The sequence below is a fragment of the Anneissia japonica genome, unplaced genomic scaffold, assembly GCF_011630105.1.
Source record: "Anneissia japonica isolate Jap-2015-1 unplaced genomic scaffold, ASM1163010v1 scaffold2994_len2133135_cov197, whole genome shotgun sequence".
In the NCBI taxonomy this organism is placed as follows: Eukaryota; Metazoa; Echinodermata; class Crinoidea; order Comatulida; family Comatulidae; genus Anneissia; species Anneissia japonica.
In genome coordinates, this window is record NW_022728550.1 from 389,094 (window position 1) to 408,988 (window position 19,895).

General features: G+C 36.4%; 2 protein-coding genes across 2 annotated transcripts in view; one reads left to right on the plus strand and one right to left on the minus strand.

The window, feature by feature from the left end:
- LOC117114344 (contactin-associated protein-like 4) overlaps positions 1 to 1,338 on the minus strand; it is a 12,412-nt gene extending 11,074 nt beyond the window's left edge. Inside the window, exon 1 of the mRNA XM_033257994.1 lies at positions 1,010 to 1,338. Coding sequence (XP_033113885.1) covers positions 1,010 to 1,072 — 63 coding nt within the window. The 5' untranslated portion in view covers positions 1,073 to 1,338. The remainder of the gene's footprint in view (positions 1 to 1,009) is intronic.
- On the plus strand, positions 783 to 18,336 carry LOC117114343 (tyrosine-protein phosphatase non-receptor type 23-like). The gene is made up of 21 exons (XM_033257993.1): positions 783 to 917; positions 2,832 to 2,906; positions 4,871 to 4,998; positions 5,229 to 5,487; positions 5,960 to 6,175; positions 6,489 to 6,593; positions 7,418 to 7,556; positions 8,599 to 8,779; positions 9,216 to 9,355; positions 9,700 to 9,791; positions 11,113 to 11,314; positions 11,644 to 11,804; positions 12,179 to 12,330; positions 12,487 to 12,683; positions 12,871 to 15,674; positions 15,989 to 16,085; positions 16,413 to 16,612; positions 16,961 to 17,151; positions 17,293 to 17,397; positions 17,693 to 17,831; positions 18,040 to 18,336. The coding sequence occupies exons 1-21, from the start codon at positions 831 to 833 to the stop codon at positions 18,190 to 18,192; spliced, it is 5,823 nt and encodes a 1,940-aa protein (XP_033113884.1). The 5' UTR covers positions 783 to 830; the 3' UTR covers positions 18,193 to 18,336.
- Positions 18,337 to 19,895: the final 1,559 nt, after the last annotated feature.

Consider the following 19,895-nt stretch of genomic DNA (forward strand, 5'->3'; position numbering starts at 1 on the left):
GATACAAAAACGTCCTAGAGGGGTCCCAGGGCATGCCCCCGCGAAATTTTTGTGTTCTTACAAACGCCCGAAATTAACATTTAAGGCGTTCTGGGCTATCATTTTTTTTTTCATATTCCTTCTTTTTTTCTTTCTTTTTTCTTTTTTTTTACCCCCCTCCCTAAATCCGCCCCTGAATGTACCAGATGTTCTTAAAATCTCACTGACACCACTGCCTCCCACCCCGCTCGGTAGGCCTAGTTCGCGCGTCGAAAAACCCCTAAATTTGTCCCTAATTATATTGTATAAGGGACCATTCCAACATTTAAAAAATGGACTAACTATAAAAATTCAGAGACGGACACTGTAAATATTTCCCCATTCCCCATAACAATTGCTTTAAGGCCTAGGCCTACGACTTTTGGATCACATTTTCTAATAGACTTGAACCAATATAAGACGGTTTTAGTAACCAATCGTTTGATTGTTTTGACGAAGTATCATCACTTCGACCACAAATTATGTTGCTCTGAAACAGAATGATTGATAAGGCAATCTTAATAATAAGCGACCATCGTTCTTATGGTCAACATGATTAGGCTTATCGTCCGAATATCCGATACATTGTTTTATTCGATTTTAACATATGTATAATGCTTCACATTATGTATAATGCTGCACATTGTCTGAAGCCACTAGGCCTACTGCTAGCCGCCGTCAAAGAGTATAAAAGAGTATAAATTTATACTCCTTGGTATCATGAGTATGCGTGCACTAGTAGAGGGCGTTTGTAGATTCGTGATAAGGGATTTCCTTGTGATAGAAAATGACGTCATAGTAAACTTAACAAAATGGAGGCAGTCCCCAGAATGGAAATGCTCTCTCTGGAGCTAAAACAAAGTTCAGAGAGGGCTGAATTTTCATCAGTTCTGAAAAAGGTTAGTAGAATTATGACCCATATACAATTTTCTAAAACTGGTTCAATTTTGGTTGTAAATATCGTTGTTTAATGTCTATATATCGTACTTACTTTTGGTGAAACGAAAACTCCGAGTGACCTGTCACTGTTGTTGATTGAGTACAGTAAACACATTTTCGACTAGGCCTAGGGCTAGGCCTGGAGTAGAGGCCCAGGCCTAGTAGTAGTAGGTAGGCCTATTCAGTAGAGTAGGACTTAAGCTAGGCCTACAGCACAGTAGTCTCGCCTAAGCAACTGAAATGTCAAAGAAAGTGGCCTAGTGACTAATGGCCTAGTGACTAATCCTCTGTTCTTAAATATTGCCAGTTTAGTCACTTTGTTTGGTCGATATTCTTCTGAACGCTGTTCAGAACAGTGGTGATAGATAGAGTGACATGACGTGGGCCTATGCCTTTAATCTTAGTGCACTAAGATATCATGACTGAAGTTTAATAGGGTTAGGGTCAGGCCAGCTCCACCAATCAACACCTCGGATTTACAAATTTGTTGTAATAAATATCCATGGCCTTTAGTAAGCTAGTACTACCATGGAGGAATTAAACTAATTCCCCTTCCATGGTACTACGACTACCACTACAGTACTATATATACTATACACAATACTATACACAACACAATGCAGCCCAAGTCATAGCTAGTCTCCAGGTCAGTTTATTAAGGCCTCCGCGCAAAATTTTGGCCTAGAAATCTGTCCGCGTATTTTTGGAAAATAAGAGCCAATTTTCGCATGGATTTTGCCATAAATTATTCTTAAGCTGGACACTTACTGCATCGTACGACCGCCGCACGACGAATCCACATTTGCTTGCGGCAAACGATAGACACAACACCGTCTGCTGATTGTCAGTGGCAATCTAAACGGATCCTCATTAAAAAGATGATCCGTTCGTCGGGTCCGCATCTTCGCATGCGTTATTTGTCGCTTTGCAGTCGCGTCGCACCGAGTGGATAACCGGCTTTAGACCTAATCTTAATAATAACCAGTACAGTGTAAATATGATTCCTATTTTCCTAGCAATTTTTCTGCACAATTAAAATACTTTACAAATTGGAATATCGCACATTTTCATGGTGATTAGTGAGGGCGTACTCCAGTCCTAACCTTAGAGAAAAGAGAAAAAAAAGGAATCTATACATTTTGCATGTACACAATAAAACGAAAAACTACCACGAGATAAGAGGCACCCTATTATAATTAAAATTGAGTTCGAAATTCGAACAGACATGTTCAATGCAAACAACTTTTATGTGCAATGTTATATCTTTTATCTTTTAAATAATGCCCTGTAAATTGTGGTAGTAATTTTCGAGATAAGATTGCATTTCAAAAGAAACCCAAGAGTCAGACCTCTTATACCTTTCTATATGCCTTTGCTATACAACTTATAGCGAACAGTTGGATGAAAAGTAGACTACAGTGTATATTTTAGTCAATTTTAGGCTTTCGTATAAAAAAAGACAAGAAACAAGCTTAAATTTAAAGTTTAACAAAGTAAAAATCTTCATTTGACAAATGTCTGGTTACTAATTCATGATATAATCCTATTTTAAAAGTAAATGTAGACCTACTGTAAGCCTACAGTAGTTACATTAATTAATATTAAGCAAACACAACATTTATTTCTTATATTTTCAAGGTGTTACATACATCATGTTGAAATTATATCAATTCCTAATTTTCTGAATTGTTTTTTATTATTCATGTTGTTTTTTTTTCTATTCATGTTGAGGCAGTTTGAATGAATTTGATTTTGGGGATAAAAGAGTTATGATATTTAAGCAATCCATTTGGCAGTAGAGGGTGCACTTCAATGAATTATTAAAGCTATTATGAAAACTATATCTTCATGCCATTAATTTGATTTTCTTACAGTATATAAGTGAACATTATATGGAAGATGCAGGTCGATATAATGATGAAATTCGACAGATAGAGCAGTTGAGGGTGGTAAGGATACAATTTTTTTTTTTTAAAGATTCCTCATAATAATTGGGAAAACAGAACTAAATAATTTATAGTAATTGATTTTGTGAATATGAAATATTTAGAAGAGTTGTACATTGCTGGATGGTGGTTGACTTGACTATTAGGCATGCATACAGAGCTGGGTGGTGGTTGGCTTCCAGTTAGTATCAAGAGTGTTCATATCTGGTATTGAGTACTGCCTTTTTGCTGATCACTGTCACTCCTCAGTATATGGAGACTTTTTGATATCATTGTCAGGACTTGCTCTTGATGGCTATGAAACAAAATTTTATAAATAAGATAAAAACTATAAATTCTCTGGGTGTGAGATTCTAGTTTGGATAAATTCTCAATAAGCTTTTTAAGACTTATATTTTGTTCAAAATTACATAAGGTTTTAGAATATTTCTTGCATTTTATTTTTTATCATTTAATTTAATTCCATTTTGAAGTGTCATAACTATATTATAAATGTCAGTTCGAGGTGTAGTATAGTCTTGTCACCGTCACATGCTAAAGTGCTTTTTAGCCATGTGACAATCTGGATTTGATTTTGCTACATCACTACCATTCACAGAGTGCCAAGAAGCAGGATGTTTACATTTTCAATAAGAATATAAGGTTGTTTTAAGGCTCACACTAACTATGATCGAATATGACATTATTATATAGAAAAGGAATTTTTACAATCTTCGTCGAACGAGTGAATTTGACAGGATGTGTGTGGCTGAGATGTCAGAGGAAATTACTATTACTAGAACCTCTGAATAATCTTAATGCTTAGTTTCAAATGCAATACCAGAAAAAAAAAATATACAGACTGTACAGATTGTAAAATGTTTACTTTTAAGTATACCGTAAAACCTCGAATTGAAGCCCAGTGGGCTTAATCACGAGTTGAATCCCATCTCGAATTGAAGCCCCTTCTTTTGTTTGCACGTGCCGTACGTAAATGAGGGGTTCTACTGTACATGAATTTCAGAAAACAAAATAAATTAAAAACAGGCTTAGTTTATTAGTTAAGGTGGTTTAATGCCAGTTTACACTCCATAATACAGATTGATGTTACATTGACCTTATTTATTGTTTAATTGCACAAATTCACAGAATTTACAGCAGTCATTTTGAAAAGAAGCCGCGCCCCCCCCCCCTTTAATTTGCAAAAGTAGTGTCGAAAAAAAGCCCATCTCGCAAAGAAGCCCATCCAAAGTTTGCAGAAGAAAGAAGAGGCCCAGGGCTTCAATTTGAGGTTTTACGGCATTGTAGTAATTGTTACCATAGACATCTAGTTAATAATTTACTTCTGATTAAAATTCATTATTGATGTGATAAATCTTAAATGATCTGATATTTTTATCACCTCAACAAGAAACTAGAACTGCATTTAAAGCATGTAATACCTTGACCATTGCTTTGAAAACCATATTTTGCTAAAATTGGCATGTAGTTTTATAATTTCGTGGTTCCTCTACTCTAAGGAGTATTGTTATTATTAATGTTATTTTCATCGTTATCATTGCTGTTGTTATAATTTAGTAGTTTTATCAATTGTTATTATTGTTTTACTTTTGTTATTGTTTATAATTTATATCATTTTTTGAGGAGTATTATTTGTATAAGTAGTATTGCTGTTGCCACTGTATTACTGTTCAAATAAAAGTGAACTATGCTTATGCTACTGTAGTACATACTTTTTGTGTATCAAATAAATTATGACTAATATATACAGTATTAGAATAATTAATGATGAATCAATTATGATTTATTTCTCATAAGGCCTCAATGCTACTATAATCCTATAATTTTCCATATATCTTTTCCAATATTGCTTTCCTATAATGTAGTTTTTTACACAGAGCCATGAAGCCCTAATTTTGGTCTACAATGTAATACTTCGTCCAACAGATGTCTTTTTTTTTTTTCAAGTTATATAATTCGTTTTGCAGAGTGCTTGCAATGTTGCACAGGATTTTGGAGGTCTGAGTACTTTGAAGAAATACTATGGTCAGTTACACCTCCTGACCAGTCGCTTCCCAATGGCCGAGGGAGAAGGCTGTTTCATTCAGTTTGTGTGGTCAGTTTCTTCTTCAGTTTAGTTTCAAAATATTTGGAATTATTATTTTGATTGATTTAGTAATTAACTACTGTATTGTTTCATAATTTTTAAAAATTCATATTATCAGTCATTATAATTAATAAAATAAAATAGAAAATTATTCAAAATATTTGATGCCCCTTTTTCTTAATAATATCGCCATAATTATTTTTGAATATATGCTCATTTATATTTTTATTGTCTCGTAGGGTTGATGCATTTGATGACACATTTGTGACAGAAGGCGATGTTCACTTTGAGCAGGCGTCTATTTTATACAATCTAGGCACATTGCACGCCATCCTCGGTGCAAGAGAATCACGTACTTCAGAAGAAGAGATGAAGGTTGCGTGCACACATTTCCAATGTGCAGCTGGTGTGTTTACATTTCTCAAGGATCATGTTGGATCAAACAAAAGCCCAGACATATCAACAGAACTTCTCCAAATTTACATAAATCTGATGTTGGTAAGGAAGCTTTTGATTAAGACATATCACATGTGTTGTATTTGTATTTTTTTTACCTAAGGCTGGTTCTCTTAAAATTGCTACACTGTGGCTGCAGTGTTTGAGTGCAATCGTTGTACTACGTAGCAGTCTCCGATGCAATCAAGAACGCGCCCCAGTTCAACTGACCAATCAGCATCACCGAAAACTATCAGGGATAGCGTGTAGCGATTATTATTATTTTTATTTATTTATTTTTTTGAGCTGTCATTCTCTGGAATTTTATTTATTTAGAATAGAATTTAACTGTTGATATTTTTTACTGTTTTTTGTGTATCCAAGGAAATCAAATTTCAATGTTACTTGTATTGTTGACAATAAAATTACTTTGAACTTTGAACTTTTATTGTATAGAAACCAACCTTTAGAGGAGCTGTAACTTTGTCTGCTCACAGTCCTATGAGCATTGTACTGTCATTGCATTTTTTTGCAGGGCCAGGCCCAAGAGTGTCTGTTGGAAAAGAGTATGCAAGATAATAGGAAGAGTTCACTAGTAGCCAGAATCAGTAGTCAAGTTAGAGACTTCTACAAGCTAGCTCTCAAAGGCCTTGATGATAGTAGGGCTGATATCATTGTGGGATCAAGGCGCTACAAGCAGTGGAAGAAAGTGCTACAGATTAAGATTGCTCATTTTACTAGTATTGCATTAGTAAGTGGTAATTTTTTATCCTATGTTGCTACCTTTGTATTGTCATAGATGGTGGTAGTAAGTTCATTATTATCTTGATGAACTGAAGTCTTGAACCTATATTTAGTTCTAAAATTGACAGAATGCAAGGTCACGGTAAGATAATATGCTGCTTACTCATTATATAATTACACTAAATGAATAAATTATACTGTTGTTCGCTCTGTGATTAGTATTCATATTCTTAAAAGAATAATTTTCTGTTGCTGTTGATAGGGCAAAAGAAATTTTGTGTTTGCAATTTTTTTCATGTTTACTTTTTCATAATTCATAGATGTACATGGGTAACCAAGCTGAAGAGCAGCAAAAATATGGAGACAGAGTTGCATACATGAAGGCTGCGCTTGATAAACATTTAGAAGCTGTCAAGTTAGCAAAGGTTTCTAAGAAATTTTCTTAACAACTGCCTACCTTGCATTATAGATATGATTAAAACTATGGACATGACTTAACCCAATACAAAACTATAGCTTAAAAGCTTGCAGGGGGGGGGGGGGGCACATCCCTTCCCCCTCTTTTGCCAATAAATTAAAAAATTTTCAATGCATATCAATGTTATTTCTTCAAGCCCAGAAAAATTATGACTATGAATACTGCCCTCAACCCATCCAAACATATAAACATATTTATATCATCATCAAGTTGAAAATTAAGATTTATTGATGCCTGGAAATTCAAAAAATAACATACCAAACAGTAGCACATGCAATTAGTAATTTTAGAGTTTTAAGAATCAATAGAGTTAAGCTGGGCACTCACTCTGTCTATTGTCGTCAGTTGACATGATTCTCCAGACACCAGGGCAAGCGCACAACAGATCTTTTTTATGGTGATCCGTTTTGCCTGCCACTGACAATCAGCAGAGAGTTTTGTGTGGTCTAGTGCTCACCAGGGAGTTGAGTTGGATTTGGCGGCCGATGGTCGTACAAAGCAGTTAGTGCCCAGCTTTAGACTGAAGAATCCAAGACTCCAACAAGCATTGAAATGGATGCTTCTGCTGAGCTCTACCATCAAATCTTACTGCTAAGGTGTGGGACCCTAAGTAGCATAAATGTACATTCTGATTGGTCAGTTCTTAACCTCATTGGACTAAACCTTGCAAGACTCATGGCACAATTAAAAGCATATATGTTTTCAATGAAATTACTAATTTTAAAATCCTGTTTTTGTTTATATAAATAAAACAATTATTTCCACTTATAGGGTCAAAAAGAAAGGATTGCAGAAGCATTAGTGTTCACCAAGGATGTTGTAGTAGGAAAACATGAAGCTGCTAAGAAAGATAATGATTTTATTTATCATGATAAGATACCAGAAATTGACAGTCTTCCAGATATCAAAGGTAAGAAATGTTGCCATGGTGAATCTAAGAGTAGATGTGACTGTGCTCCCTCGGAACCTCTTGTTTCCAAACTTCCTTGATCTACTCCTGCAATGATTATCTGAAGCTCTGTATTCTACAATTAAAGAAAATGCAAGTGTGCTGTGCTGCACTCACATATTCCCATGCTGTTCATTGTGTAACACAGGTTATTCAGAAACTATTTGTATTTTGATTAAATAATAGCAATAAATTTAAATGGCAAAACAATAATGCAAAATCTTCAGGAAGTTGAAATTCGTGTCCGCTCTGGCGCAATCCCGGACCCCTACTTAGGTGACCGGGTAAAGGAACAGGAAACACATTTGCCCTGCCACAGAAAACCGGGTGCTCAGAGACAGTGACAGAGACGGCAGCTCTCAGAAGATAATGCAAACTATTAGAAAAGAATAATACAGAGTGAATCATTGAAACAAGAGTGTAGAGTGGGTTGAGGTGTTGGTAGTAGAGTGGGGCAACATGGGTTGGGGTGTTGGTAGTAGAGTGGGCCAACATGGGTTGAGGTGTTGGTAGTAGAGTGGGGCAACATGGGTTGAGGTGTTGGTAGTAGAGTGGGGCAACAGGGGTTGTGGTGTTGGTAGTAGAGTGGGGAAACATGGGTTGAGGTGTTGGTAGTAGAGTGGGGCAACATGGGTTGGGGTGTTGGTAGTAGAGTGGGGCAACATGGGTTGGGGTGTTGGTAGTAGAGTGGGCCAACATGGGTTGAGGTGTTGGTAGTGAGTTTGGGGTGCTGACTATTAGGAGTGTGAGTTTTGTCAACAAGAGATGTTGTGCAACATTTGTGGGGACGATGGTAACAGTGGGTGCAGTGTGCACTAGGCTACTGTACAATTCAGCAGGACCAATGCTGACTGAACATCCTAATGAACCTTCATTGGTCCATCTTTTGGCTCATTGCTACTTGGTGTTTACATGTCTAGAGCTAATTTAGGCGAGTATGTAAGATATTAAATTTAAATTTTGGATAATACAAAAATATCTAAAAAATATTTTTTGTCTATAGGAGCATCCCTTGTGAAGGCATTGACTTTTCAACCTTATGATGTGACGGTTGCAGGACCAGACATCTTCAAGAAGCTTGTACCTATGGAGGCCCATGCTGCAGCGTCTGTTTACAGTGAAGAAAAAGCTAAACTTTTAAGAGAATTAGGTGCTAAGATTGAAGAGAAAAACAGCCAATTAGAGTATGTATTAAGTATTTATTTTTCTATTTATTTACAGTTATATATCTATACATCAGGCTATGCTGTTATTTTCCCATTTTTCAATGTTAAAACATCAATTTTTAACAATTTGGTGATGTTTTTTGCCTGAGAAATGCCCAAAATCATAAACTTTGAAGGCTGATTTATCAAATATTGTTCTTGAAACAGCTGTTTGTTTGAATACTAGTAACTTCATAAGGAAACGTCGGATTTAAAAGATTCTTTGACCATTTTATAGCTGTCATTTTACTGTTTAACTCTTTTAATAACTGAATATCAATTTTTGCGACCAGTGACTGGTTTGGCTTGTCTTTGCCACATATTATGGTGGTCAAAATATGTGTGTATACTGTAACACAATGAATGGAATAAAGTATTGAATTATGTATCAACTGTTATCTGATTCTTTCTGCAGCCAGTATCTAGAATCATTACAAGTTGACCAGCTGCGGTTGCAGAAGGAACCAGAAAGACTTCCACAAGTTCTTCTTGAGGTCTGTGCTGCCATCAGTGTGAAACCTGATGCCGTAAAGTCTCTGGTTCAGTCGATGAACGGTGAGAATTTGAAAATGAATTCTTTTTTTTAGAGGTAAGGGTGGATTATGTACCATAAATAAAATTAGAAAGCAGGTGTTTTAAACATGGGATCTTGTTTCTATTGTGTTACTTTTACATTGGTGTGTGCTAAACTGTACCTTATACAATCAAATGATCATTTCAAGTTATATAAATGTCCATTAAATATACTTAATATATACATTATAAAACTAGCTTTTAACTGCAATCAAGGGAACAAGCAGAACACACGCATCACAGGTGTCCAATGTCAAAGGAACATGGTGGCTGAAGGCAGGCTTTTGAAGTAGCTAACTGTTTATATATATATTTTTTTCATATAGAGCTTTCAAATGTGGTACTAGATGTTGATGCGGAGCTAAAGGAAGTTCAAGCTATCATTGACCAGGAGAAAGAGGAGGAAGAGGCATTTAGTGTATGTACAGTAGAACCTCATTTTTACGTATCCCAGTTATACGAACCCTCGGTTTTACGTACGCCTCCTTTCGACGATGACGTCATCAAAAAACCATGAAAATATTCAAAACAAACAGCCCTTTTCAGAGCGACCATAAGTAAAAAAAGATTTGTTACTTCTGTCTTATTATTTCAATACTAAAACAATAAACAAACCATATGCAACTTATTTTCATTAAACAGCAACTTTGATTGAGTCTAATACCGGGCTGTTATAATAAAAAACATTGTGAACAGGGCGAGATGAACAACTACCGATAGTGCTCAAAATAATTGCTTTCCTCCTAAGCTTCGTGTGGAAAACTCGTCTGGTGGAATTTTGTACACGAAGCTGAGTAGGCATAATTTCGTACACGAACGCTAATTGGTTGGCTCGCCCAGTGCAGTGCACATGGTTGCTGTTTCACATACACGAACGCTAATTGGTTGGCTCACCCATTGCAGTGCACATTTAGTTTGTCTCAGCGGCCCAGACAACACAACAGTTTAGAATAGCCATGAAGGGGAATTCCCAAGTTATACCTTTGTCGTATAGGTAGTCTTACAATATTTCCATGTTCTTTAGTTAAATAAAAGATATAAAGTAATGAATACACTAGACACATGGTTTTATTTGAACACTTTATTATGACATCGTAAAATGATGAATAAAAAACACTAAACACATGGTTTTATTTGTAGGCCTAGAGGCTAGGTCTAGCCTAGGCCTAGGTAACATCGTTCGTACGTAGGCCTACGTTTATTGAGAGTTACGTACGTATTGGGTCAAAGGTCACTACAAATTTAATCCAACCTCAATTTTACGGATCCCCTGATTTACATACGCCCTCCGGTCCCGTACCGTACGTAAAATCGAGGTTCTACTGTACCTTTACCACATTCCATTCTGGAATTAAACATAATAAATCAATGTAAAAAGTTTATATATGCAATATCATTATGATTACATATATATAAAAGTGTACATACGCCTATTGCCTTTACATTATACATACTTTTCTTCAAATTTGTGAATTATTATTAATCTGTTTTTAGAAGTCTGCAAATTTTTTTGGTTTTTTTTTTTTTTTTTTGGTGTATATGTGTTTTATTTTAATATACAGTATTTCAAGTGGTAAATATCTGAATTCTAATTTTTTAACTTATGTAACCTGTAATAAGTTACAGGAGCTGCGAACACATTTGTGTCATGGCACTTCGTTGCTGACACAGTTCCTAGACCGTTTAAAGTCAAATTAATAAATGAAATGCAAATAAATTTTTTTTCATTTTACCTACAGAAAGAATGTGGTACTAAACCTGAAGTGGTAACAAAAGAAATAGTGAAAGAGCTTAAGAAATATAAAGAAGGCCACACAAAAGCCAGCCAATCTAACACCGATTTGCATAAAGCAATGGAGATCCACCTGGCTAATATCAAGCTCTTAGGTGGTCCATTAGAAGAACTTCAAGCTTACCTTCCATCGCAAAAAGATTCAGAAAGTAATCATATAATGTATATTTATGATATAACTAAATATTAATTCATATTCATGACATTTCCAAGTATAAAGTATATTTATAATGTAATTATATAATACGTATTCATGATTTTTGTTTTTAATACATAAATATAATTGTACTGTGCTGTATTTTATGCAAATATTACACTAATAACTGCAGTAACTAATACAAAATTTATAAAATTGAATGATTCAAAAAGCAACTACCCTTCCAAGCCTAATTAGAAACAAGTAAGTGTTGTACTACTAGTAAAGATTTTGAAAGTATTTAAATATTCATAAAGTGATGGCTGATATTGTTGCTTTCAGCAACACAAGACCAAGGCATACAAGACACGCTCAAGATGCTCATCGAGAAAGTAGAGAAAATGAAGAGTCAACGTAAACATCTAGAAAAACAACTGAGGGATAAGCTGCAGAATGATGATATAACAAGTGTTATAGTTACAAAGGATGAAGCTAATAGGAAGGTAGCAACTTTATTCAACAATACACCTCAGTCATTAGTTTGTTGACATGCAGCTGTATTATGCACCTTGTCCATTTATTGATTGATTAATTATACAGTGCTGATTGGTACAAGCAAACATACATATACAATAACATATATTTTCTTTCCATATATATTCTACAATACTTGTTAGGGACCACCTAAGTCCTGGAGCTGAAACAAGTCAGACAAATTTTGAAGCTATAACTACAGTTAATCTAATATAACTAATTATGAAGTACCTGAAGATATGTCTCCTTGACATATTTAAAATGTATTTTACATATGAAATTCTGTAATTGAATTAGTAATTAAAAATTTACTTACAGTACACTTATTTTAATATAATTGCAGCAATTTTTTGAAGAAGAACTAGCAAAGCACCAGACGACAGTAACCTACATAGAGCAGAACTTATCAGCACAAGACAATATTTTAAAGGCAGTGACAGAGGCTAACGCAAAGTATGCAGACACAAGGAAGATGTCTGCTGACATTGCAAAACGGTAATTTTCAAAACAGTTTTATACCATTACTAAATGTAGAATTTTTATATATTACAGAAATTGAATAAACCAGTGTGAGGTTTGGTGTGTATCAATATTTCTTTAATCTTGTAATCGCAAAATAGATTGTTAGCTTGCATACTGTTTAATTTGTAGGAGAGAAGATAAAATTCAGGAACTAGTCATGTCATACACCGTTTATGATGATCTACTTGCTAAATCACACAAAGGAATTGACTTTTACAAGAAGTTGCAGACAGGAATTATGAAGATTCACACCAACTGTACAGATATTGTGAAGGACAGGAGAACACAGAGAAATAAACACATGGCCAGGTTCAAACCTAAACCAAGTGAGTGACTGACCTGTAACTGATTGGGATTTGTCAGTTGGGTTTTAATGGGATTTTGATTGATATTTTATTTATTTTATTGTAGTTTTTCTCTTAAACTGCTGAATAGCAAATTAATCATGTATTCTGTGTATTAATCAAATATTCTGTCAAAGAATGCCTAATAATAACAATGTTTTCTTCACAGGTGCTCACATAGCTTCAGTGCCTAGGCAACCAGAACCTGGACCGGCTGGGCCCAAATTGTCTGACTTCTGGAAACCCAAGACATCTCATAGTTCATCTAGTTCACCAGCTAGTGGGCCTTCAAGCCCGAGTGTGTACCCAACAGCAGCTGCAGGATTAGCAATGCAACCAAGCTCTGTCATAGGTGGCTTACAATCACAACCAAGCTCTATGCTCTCTCAGCAAACACCCTTATCACAGCCCCAAAGCCACATCAGTGGGCCTAGCGCACCTCCTCCAAGCCCAGCAAGGAGTATTTCAACTACAAGGAATACTTCAGTGCATCAAATGCCTGTCTCACAACATCATGTTCCGATGTCTGGTGGTCAATCACCTGCATCTGTTAGTCAAACACCTACATCTATGTACCAAACACCATCAGTGCATCAGATGAATCCACCCTTGCAGCCACCTCTGTCCATGCAACAGACACCTGTATCAAGGCAGGCAGTGCAGCCAATATCTGGCTCTGTTCATCAGCCTGTCTCTGCTCAACCACCACCTTTATCCATGCAATATCCACCTGTTTCAAGGTACCAGACACCTGTATCTGGGAATCAGCAACCACCTGTATCTATTCAGCAACAGCCAATTCATCAACCACCTGCATCCATGTATCAACCATCTGCATCAATCCATCAGCCTACTGCATCCATACATCAACCAGTTGCATCCATACATCAGCCTACTGCATCCATACATCAACCAGTTGCATCCATACATCAACCAGCTGCATCCGTACATCAACCAGGTGCATCCATACATCAACCAGTTGCATCCATGCATCAACCAGCAGCATCCATGAATCCAATTAGTCAACAACCAACCATCGCCCCTCAAGCTAAATACCAGCAAAGCTACCAGCCCAACCAAATGGTTACTCCGTCTACACAGCACATATTGCCCTCTAGCAGCCCAATGCAACAGCCCTACATCCAACAGGCCCAGTCAATGCATAACACACCATATCAGCCTCAAGGAATGATGCACCAAGGTCAGGTACAGATGAATAAACCAAGCCAGAACCAAGGTTTACCACAGCAAGCACCTACTGGTGGCATGGCATCTCAAGCACAAAACACTAGCATGCATCCTCAAGTATATCAAATGCAGCAACAGCCTCAATTCAGCCAACAGACTATGTATCAGACACCACAGCAAATGGGACAGTACCAGGCTCAATTCATGCAACAGCGACTACCACACCCTCAGAACCAAGCAGCCATTTTAAAGCAGACCCCAGGACAAGCAAATGTTGCTTTCACTCATCATAACCAACAGCCTGCTGGACAATACTATCAGAATCAAGATGTTTCTCCATCACATGGTAGCCCACAGCATAGACCCAGAGCACCACAGTATGCCAGCAATCAACCAACTGGTATAATTCAGTCTGCAGTTACAGGTACCATGCTCCAATCTCCCCCAAGTAGCCTATCTCAAGTTCCTACTCAACCTGACAGTGGAGTACAAGTGCTTCAGCCAGCAGGCCTAGGCCAACATCATCCCAATCAGCCATATGCACAACAGCAATTGCATGCGTACCAGAGTCAGCAAGCCACTGTAGGCAGCTATCCACAAAGCCACCCTCACCAGGTTTCATCTCAGATGAATCCTCAACCTCAGATTTATTCTCAACAAACTGGACAGCAAAAGCATCCACAGACCCAATCCCAAAATCCACAGTTTATGCCTACATCTAGCCTTGGTTACCAACCAAAGCAGCACACAAACGTTGGACAACAAATGCAACATCAAAGCCAACAATCATTTCCAAATCAGATGACCAATCAGCCTATTCCACAGCATCACCCTACTCAGTCAGTCCAACAAAAAGGGCCTCAGCAAACCCAAGGCACATACCCAAACCAACATTCATTGGCTCAGCAAACCCAAGGAGCATACCCAAACCAACAGCCAGGGGCTCAGCAAACCCAGGGCAAATACCCAAACCAGCAGCCAGGGGCCCAGCAAACCCAGGGTACATACCTAAACCAACCTCCAGGGGCTCAACAATCTCAGAACACATACCCAAACCAACAGCCAGGGGCCCAGCAAACCCAGGGCACATACCCAAACCAACAGCCAGGGGCTCAGCAAACCCAGGGTACATACCTCAACCAACCTCCAGGGGCTCAACAATCTCAGAGCACATACCCAAACCAACAACCAAGGACTCAGCAAGCCCAGGGCACATACACAAACCAACAGCCAGGTGCTCAGCAAATTCAGAACACATACTCGAATCAACAACCAAGGGCTCAGCAAACCCAGGCCACATACCCAAACCAAAAACCAGGGGCTCAACAACCCCAGGGTGCGTACCAAAGCCAACAAACAGCCGCACAGCAAGCACCTCCCCATTCGCAAAGCCAAAAACCAGTTCCTCAACCAAGACAAAGTTTGGGCAAGCAGTCCACTGGTCCAAATTCAATCCAGAATATCCAACAACTAGAACAACAACAACTTCAACAACCACTGCAACCGACTAAATTCACCGGTCCAAAACAGCCAGACCTTTTATCCACCAGCCCAGACAACCAACAAAAATCTCTTGAAAATGTCCTCCTTCCAAAAAAGACTGAAAGCCAGCCTGAGCCACAAGAGCGACAAATGAGAGTTGTGAAATTGCCAAGTGCTGATCCTTATGATGATAAAGGAGTCTTGGATAGATTTGTAGAAGAAGTGGAGAAACTAGAGAAGTATGTTGAAGGACTCAACAAACAAACATTAAGTGGACCAACAGTTATCGATAGTCTTTGGAAGGTAAGCAATTTTAACTGTGTTTGTGTTTTAATTGAGTTGCATGTTTTTCATTTTAATAAATTTTAAAAAGGTGAATTACTTCGCAGGAAAATTTGATGATCATGATAATGCATATCAGTAGTGAGTTTTCAAAAGCACATTGTAAAACGTTAATCATCACAATATATCTAATCTACTTGCCTTATTTACAGTGTTCATGTGTAATGCCCATAATGTCAATCAAACTTAACTGACCAATCATAATTTGTTATTCAATAGGCGAGCAAATTACACGCAAATTTATGTTTACAACTGTACCTTGTATTAATTTGCAGGAATTGATGGAGAGTCAAGATAGGGATACCAGACAATATTCAATATCTGTTGCACGCTGCTACTCCATTAAAAACAGTTTTCCTGATTTTATGCCTTGTAAGTGTGTTTGTGTGTGTCGGTATACCTACTTTGTGCGTACCTCTGTTTTCTATTCATCCATTTTTTAATCATCAATCTGTGTATCTATTTGAAAATCCATTTACCACCCACTCATCTATTTATTTGTCTTTATTTTTATAGTTGTCTTTCTTATGCTTGTCTATACATCCTGTCTTTTTTCTGTCGGTTTATATCTAAGGTTTGTAAACAGGGAGTGTTGAAATATTAATATAATACCATAGCAGAAACATGATGTTTAATTAATACCGTCTTCATCCTGCTCAAAATAATTAAAAAAATTTTCATTCTTTAATGAATACACAGATGATCATAATCGGGTCAAGTTAAAAGGTTTAAAGGACGACTACGTCAATGCGAGCTACTTGGATGACCTAACGCCATCATGTCCGACCATCATTGCCACTCAAGCCCCAACAAGTATGACCATGCTCGATTTCTGGACTATGGTCTACGAAAATCAGGTGTCAGTTATTGCTATGCTGCTTTCAAAGCCACCTGGAAAAGTAGGTTATGCAAACTGTCTATACTTTTAGTAATATAACGATCTATAAAGATGTACTATAAAAGTCAAAAATAATGGATTAAAAGTAAAGGATGTTTAATGCCAGCTCATTATAACTTACCGCATGGATATATGGAAAGGCAACAACTTTTTATAAAGTTTCTCTTGAGGTTTTTGTATTTTTAAATTTTATTAAAGCATTTTTTCATTAGCCTATTACTTCACAATACAAATTAATGATAAAAAAATGTTTTTAAACAATCTGATTGAAAGATTGCCTTTCATTTATTTATTATAATTTTTCCTAAATATACACTAATAATGATATTGTTTCTCCTCTTTTCATTAGGCCAAGTCTGACTTTGTAACATATTGGCCAGAGCAGCGAGGTCAAATCATGAGACATGGGCCAATCTCAGTGACTCTTCAAGCGACCAAGACAACAGATTACCATGTGGAACGACTGATGACCATAAGCCACAGAGAGACCCGGCAAATGAAAACGTTTGCACACTTACAGTTCACCGCATGGCCAGAATTGTAAGTGATAGATCCACATATTTTTGTTTGTGTTTTAAAGATTTTAAATTGGTCAAAATTTCATCTTATTTATGTTTTTGTGTCAAGTACGTCCATAATAATAGTAATGTCTACATTTTTTGATGTTTTGATATTTTACAGTGGAGTGCCTTCCAACTCTAGCTCAGTATTGCAGTTTGTAGGAGAGGTACTCAATTACCACCGACAGCAGAGGAACACATCAGTACCAATCATTGTTCATTGCAAGTAAGTAGGTTCTAATTGTAGTGGGATCTTCATGATAATATATCATTATTATACCATATATAAAATTATTATACCATATATGGTGATGGTGCTTATGATGGAGATGATAACAATGATTACGATGATAATGATGGTGGTGATGATGAGGGTGGGGATAAGGGGATGATGGTAGTGGCGGCCATAGCGGCATTAAAATTGCAGATTATCACGTAATGTTCTATTCATAAAAGATAAATTTATTCAGATTACTGTAGTACAGTAAATATAAACTTTAAATGTATTTTTCCCTTATTAGTGGTGGTGTTGGAAGAACAGGTACATTCTGTACCATCTTGGCAGGAGTCCAGGAGATCTTGGCAGGTTCTGGAATCATTGATGTTCCACAGATTATCAAAAAACAAAGACAGCAAAGAAAGTGGATGGTCCTAGAAAAGGTAAGAGGCTTCATAAATCTAATTAAAGATAAGAGGGATGTATTGTTCTATAATTAATCCTCAAACAAGTCTACCAACTGACAAGATACCTTCTTGGTGTTTACCTTTCCCAATATGCCATCACCTTGTAATTGTCAATGTATAAATACGTAAAATAATAATGTAAATAAGTTAATGTATAAAATTTGTCTTATATCGTTATTTTCAGGAACAATTGTCTTTCTGTTTTGGAGCTATTTTAAGCTATGCTGAGCAGGTGCTAACAAAGCGTGAGTATATATGTATTGCAGTGATATTGTGCACCCTCCCTCTAGAGTATTTAGAACTTTTCATGTACCATGGTACAAATGTACAAGTATAGTTGCACAATTTTGAATGGCAAATCCAGGAATGACCAGGGATGTGTCCTTGTTTTGACCGAAAGATTAGAAATTGTCATTATTAAAATAGACTCTAAAACCAAGTGTCCACTTTATCATTTCTCTTGCCATAATGTACCACACTTCATGTGTCTTTCCCCATAGACTACTACAGTGTTACTGTTACGTCACGATACCACGTGATACTACTCCGTTGCTGTCAACCGGACGCCAATTTCTCCACTGACAAACCATTGATCCCAATTTCTAACGTAATTTTAAGATGTTGTATCTTAGTTTTTCTTTGTAAATTTCAATTGATGATTAAATGTGTGTTCGATAACTAATATAATTCAAGCTTTTGTGTTTTTAGTACATTTTGATGGTAAATTATTAGGTTTCAAAATGCCTATTCCTAAAAGCCTATTCTAAATCATTAAGATTATGAAGTCATTCAGGCGTAGTGAACAGTAACCAATGTCAGGTTGACAACAAAGGGCGCCACCTGGTGTTGTGAAATCAACTGATATTGTATGGTATTTGTGTGCAGTTTAGTGAAAGTGGGAACTTGAAGTATTACAATGATCAAGACAATGTACATATTAAATAATTATGTTACAAATATATTTTAAATAATAATAATAATTACAATGAAAAAACATACATATTTTCTTAATGAATTTTTATATATTTTTTTTTTCATTTTTATAGCAGTCATGTTAAAATCCCAATAGGGTCATGTTGTTTTCTCTTAAACTATATTATGGTAATGTAAGCATATGATTATAACTTAATCAATAAAAATAACTGTTTATTGTAAGAATCAGATTCTACCATAGTCAACCAGTGATATATATATTAGAGATTTTAAAGTTGACACTTAGAGAAGCTGTTTCAAGTGTTATGTAATAGTGGCATAATACAGTGTAATTCAGCCAATGACTAGTTAAATAGGTAAGGATGTTCACATTTTCTAAAATTACTGGATGATACAGGGTTTCATGGCCTTTACTGGTGATTTTTCCTCTTGGAGATTATCCTTGTCCAAGACCCTCAGTTAACCATATGATTAGCTTATTAATAGAGAGATTTTGCTATCTCGTTTGAGAATCGCTTCACCAAGATAAAATTCATGTTCTTGTTTAGTCCACAAAAATAGAAAATGTAGGGGTTTCAAATCGAATTTATAGGCTACTAATATGTAAAAAATGCATTCATTTTCTCTCCTGTGTATTGTTATATTTATTTGATATGGAATAATAGTTACCTCATATGCCATTGAAATGTAGCAAATACATTCAATTTCTGATTCTTAATTCATCGCTCTGGGTGTGCAGCCCAGGATGCAGCAGTTGAATCTTGAGGTACAAGTATGTGATAAATTAACACTACAGCTAATCTGGTAAAGTCATACGCAAAAAATGTGCACTTTCCTTGTTGGCTCACTCCGGAACGAGATAGTGAAAGGCATTTAATGTCTAATCTAATGCCTTTTACCATTGAGGGTGGTTTTCAGTTGACCCAACAATTTTATTGCAAATGTTTATCGTCAAAAAAGCAAGTACTCGCTTAGTAATTCTGGTTACAATTTTTTTTGAAGTTTTGCTCTACTTACTGCATTGTATGCCCAACTAATAAAGATGGTGTAGTGTAGTCATTCAATGCCATCGCCATTTTTTGTATAATCTTCAATAGACCCGCGCAT

Excerpts from the sequence above, each read along its gene's own strand:
- LOC117114343 (XM_033257993.1), top strand. The coding sequence starts at position 831 with ATGGAGGCAGTCCCCAGAATGGAAATGCTCTCTCTGGAGCTAAAACAA. Across the intron at positions 9,356-9,699 it reads TCTGGTTCAGTCGATGAACG|AGCTTTCAAATGTGGTACTA; the intron begins GTGAGAATTTGA and ends TTTTTCATATAG. Across the intron at positions 17,152-17,292 it reads TTCACCGCATGGCCAGAATT|TGGAGTGCCTTCCAACTCTA; the intron begins GTAAGTGATAGA and ends GATATTTTACAG.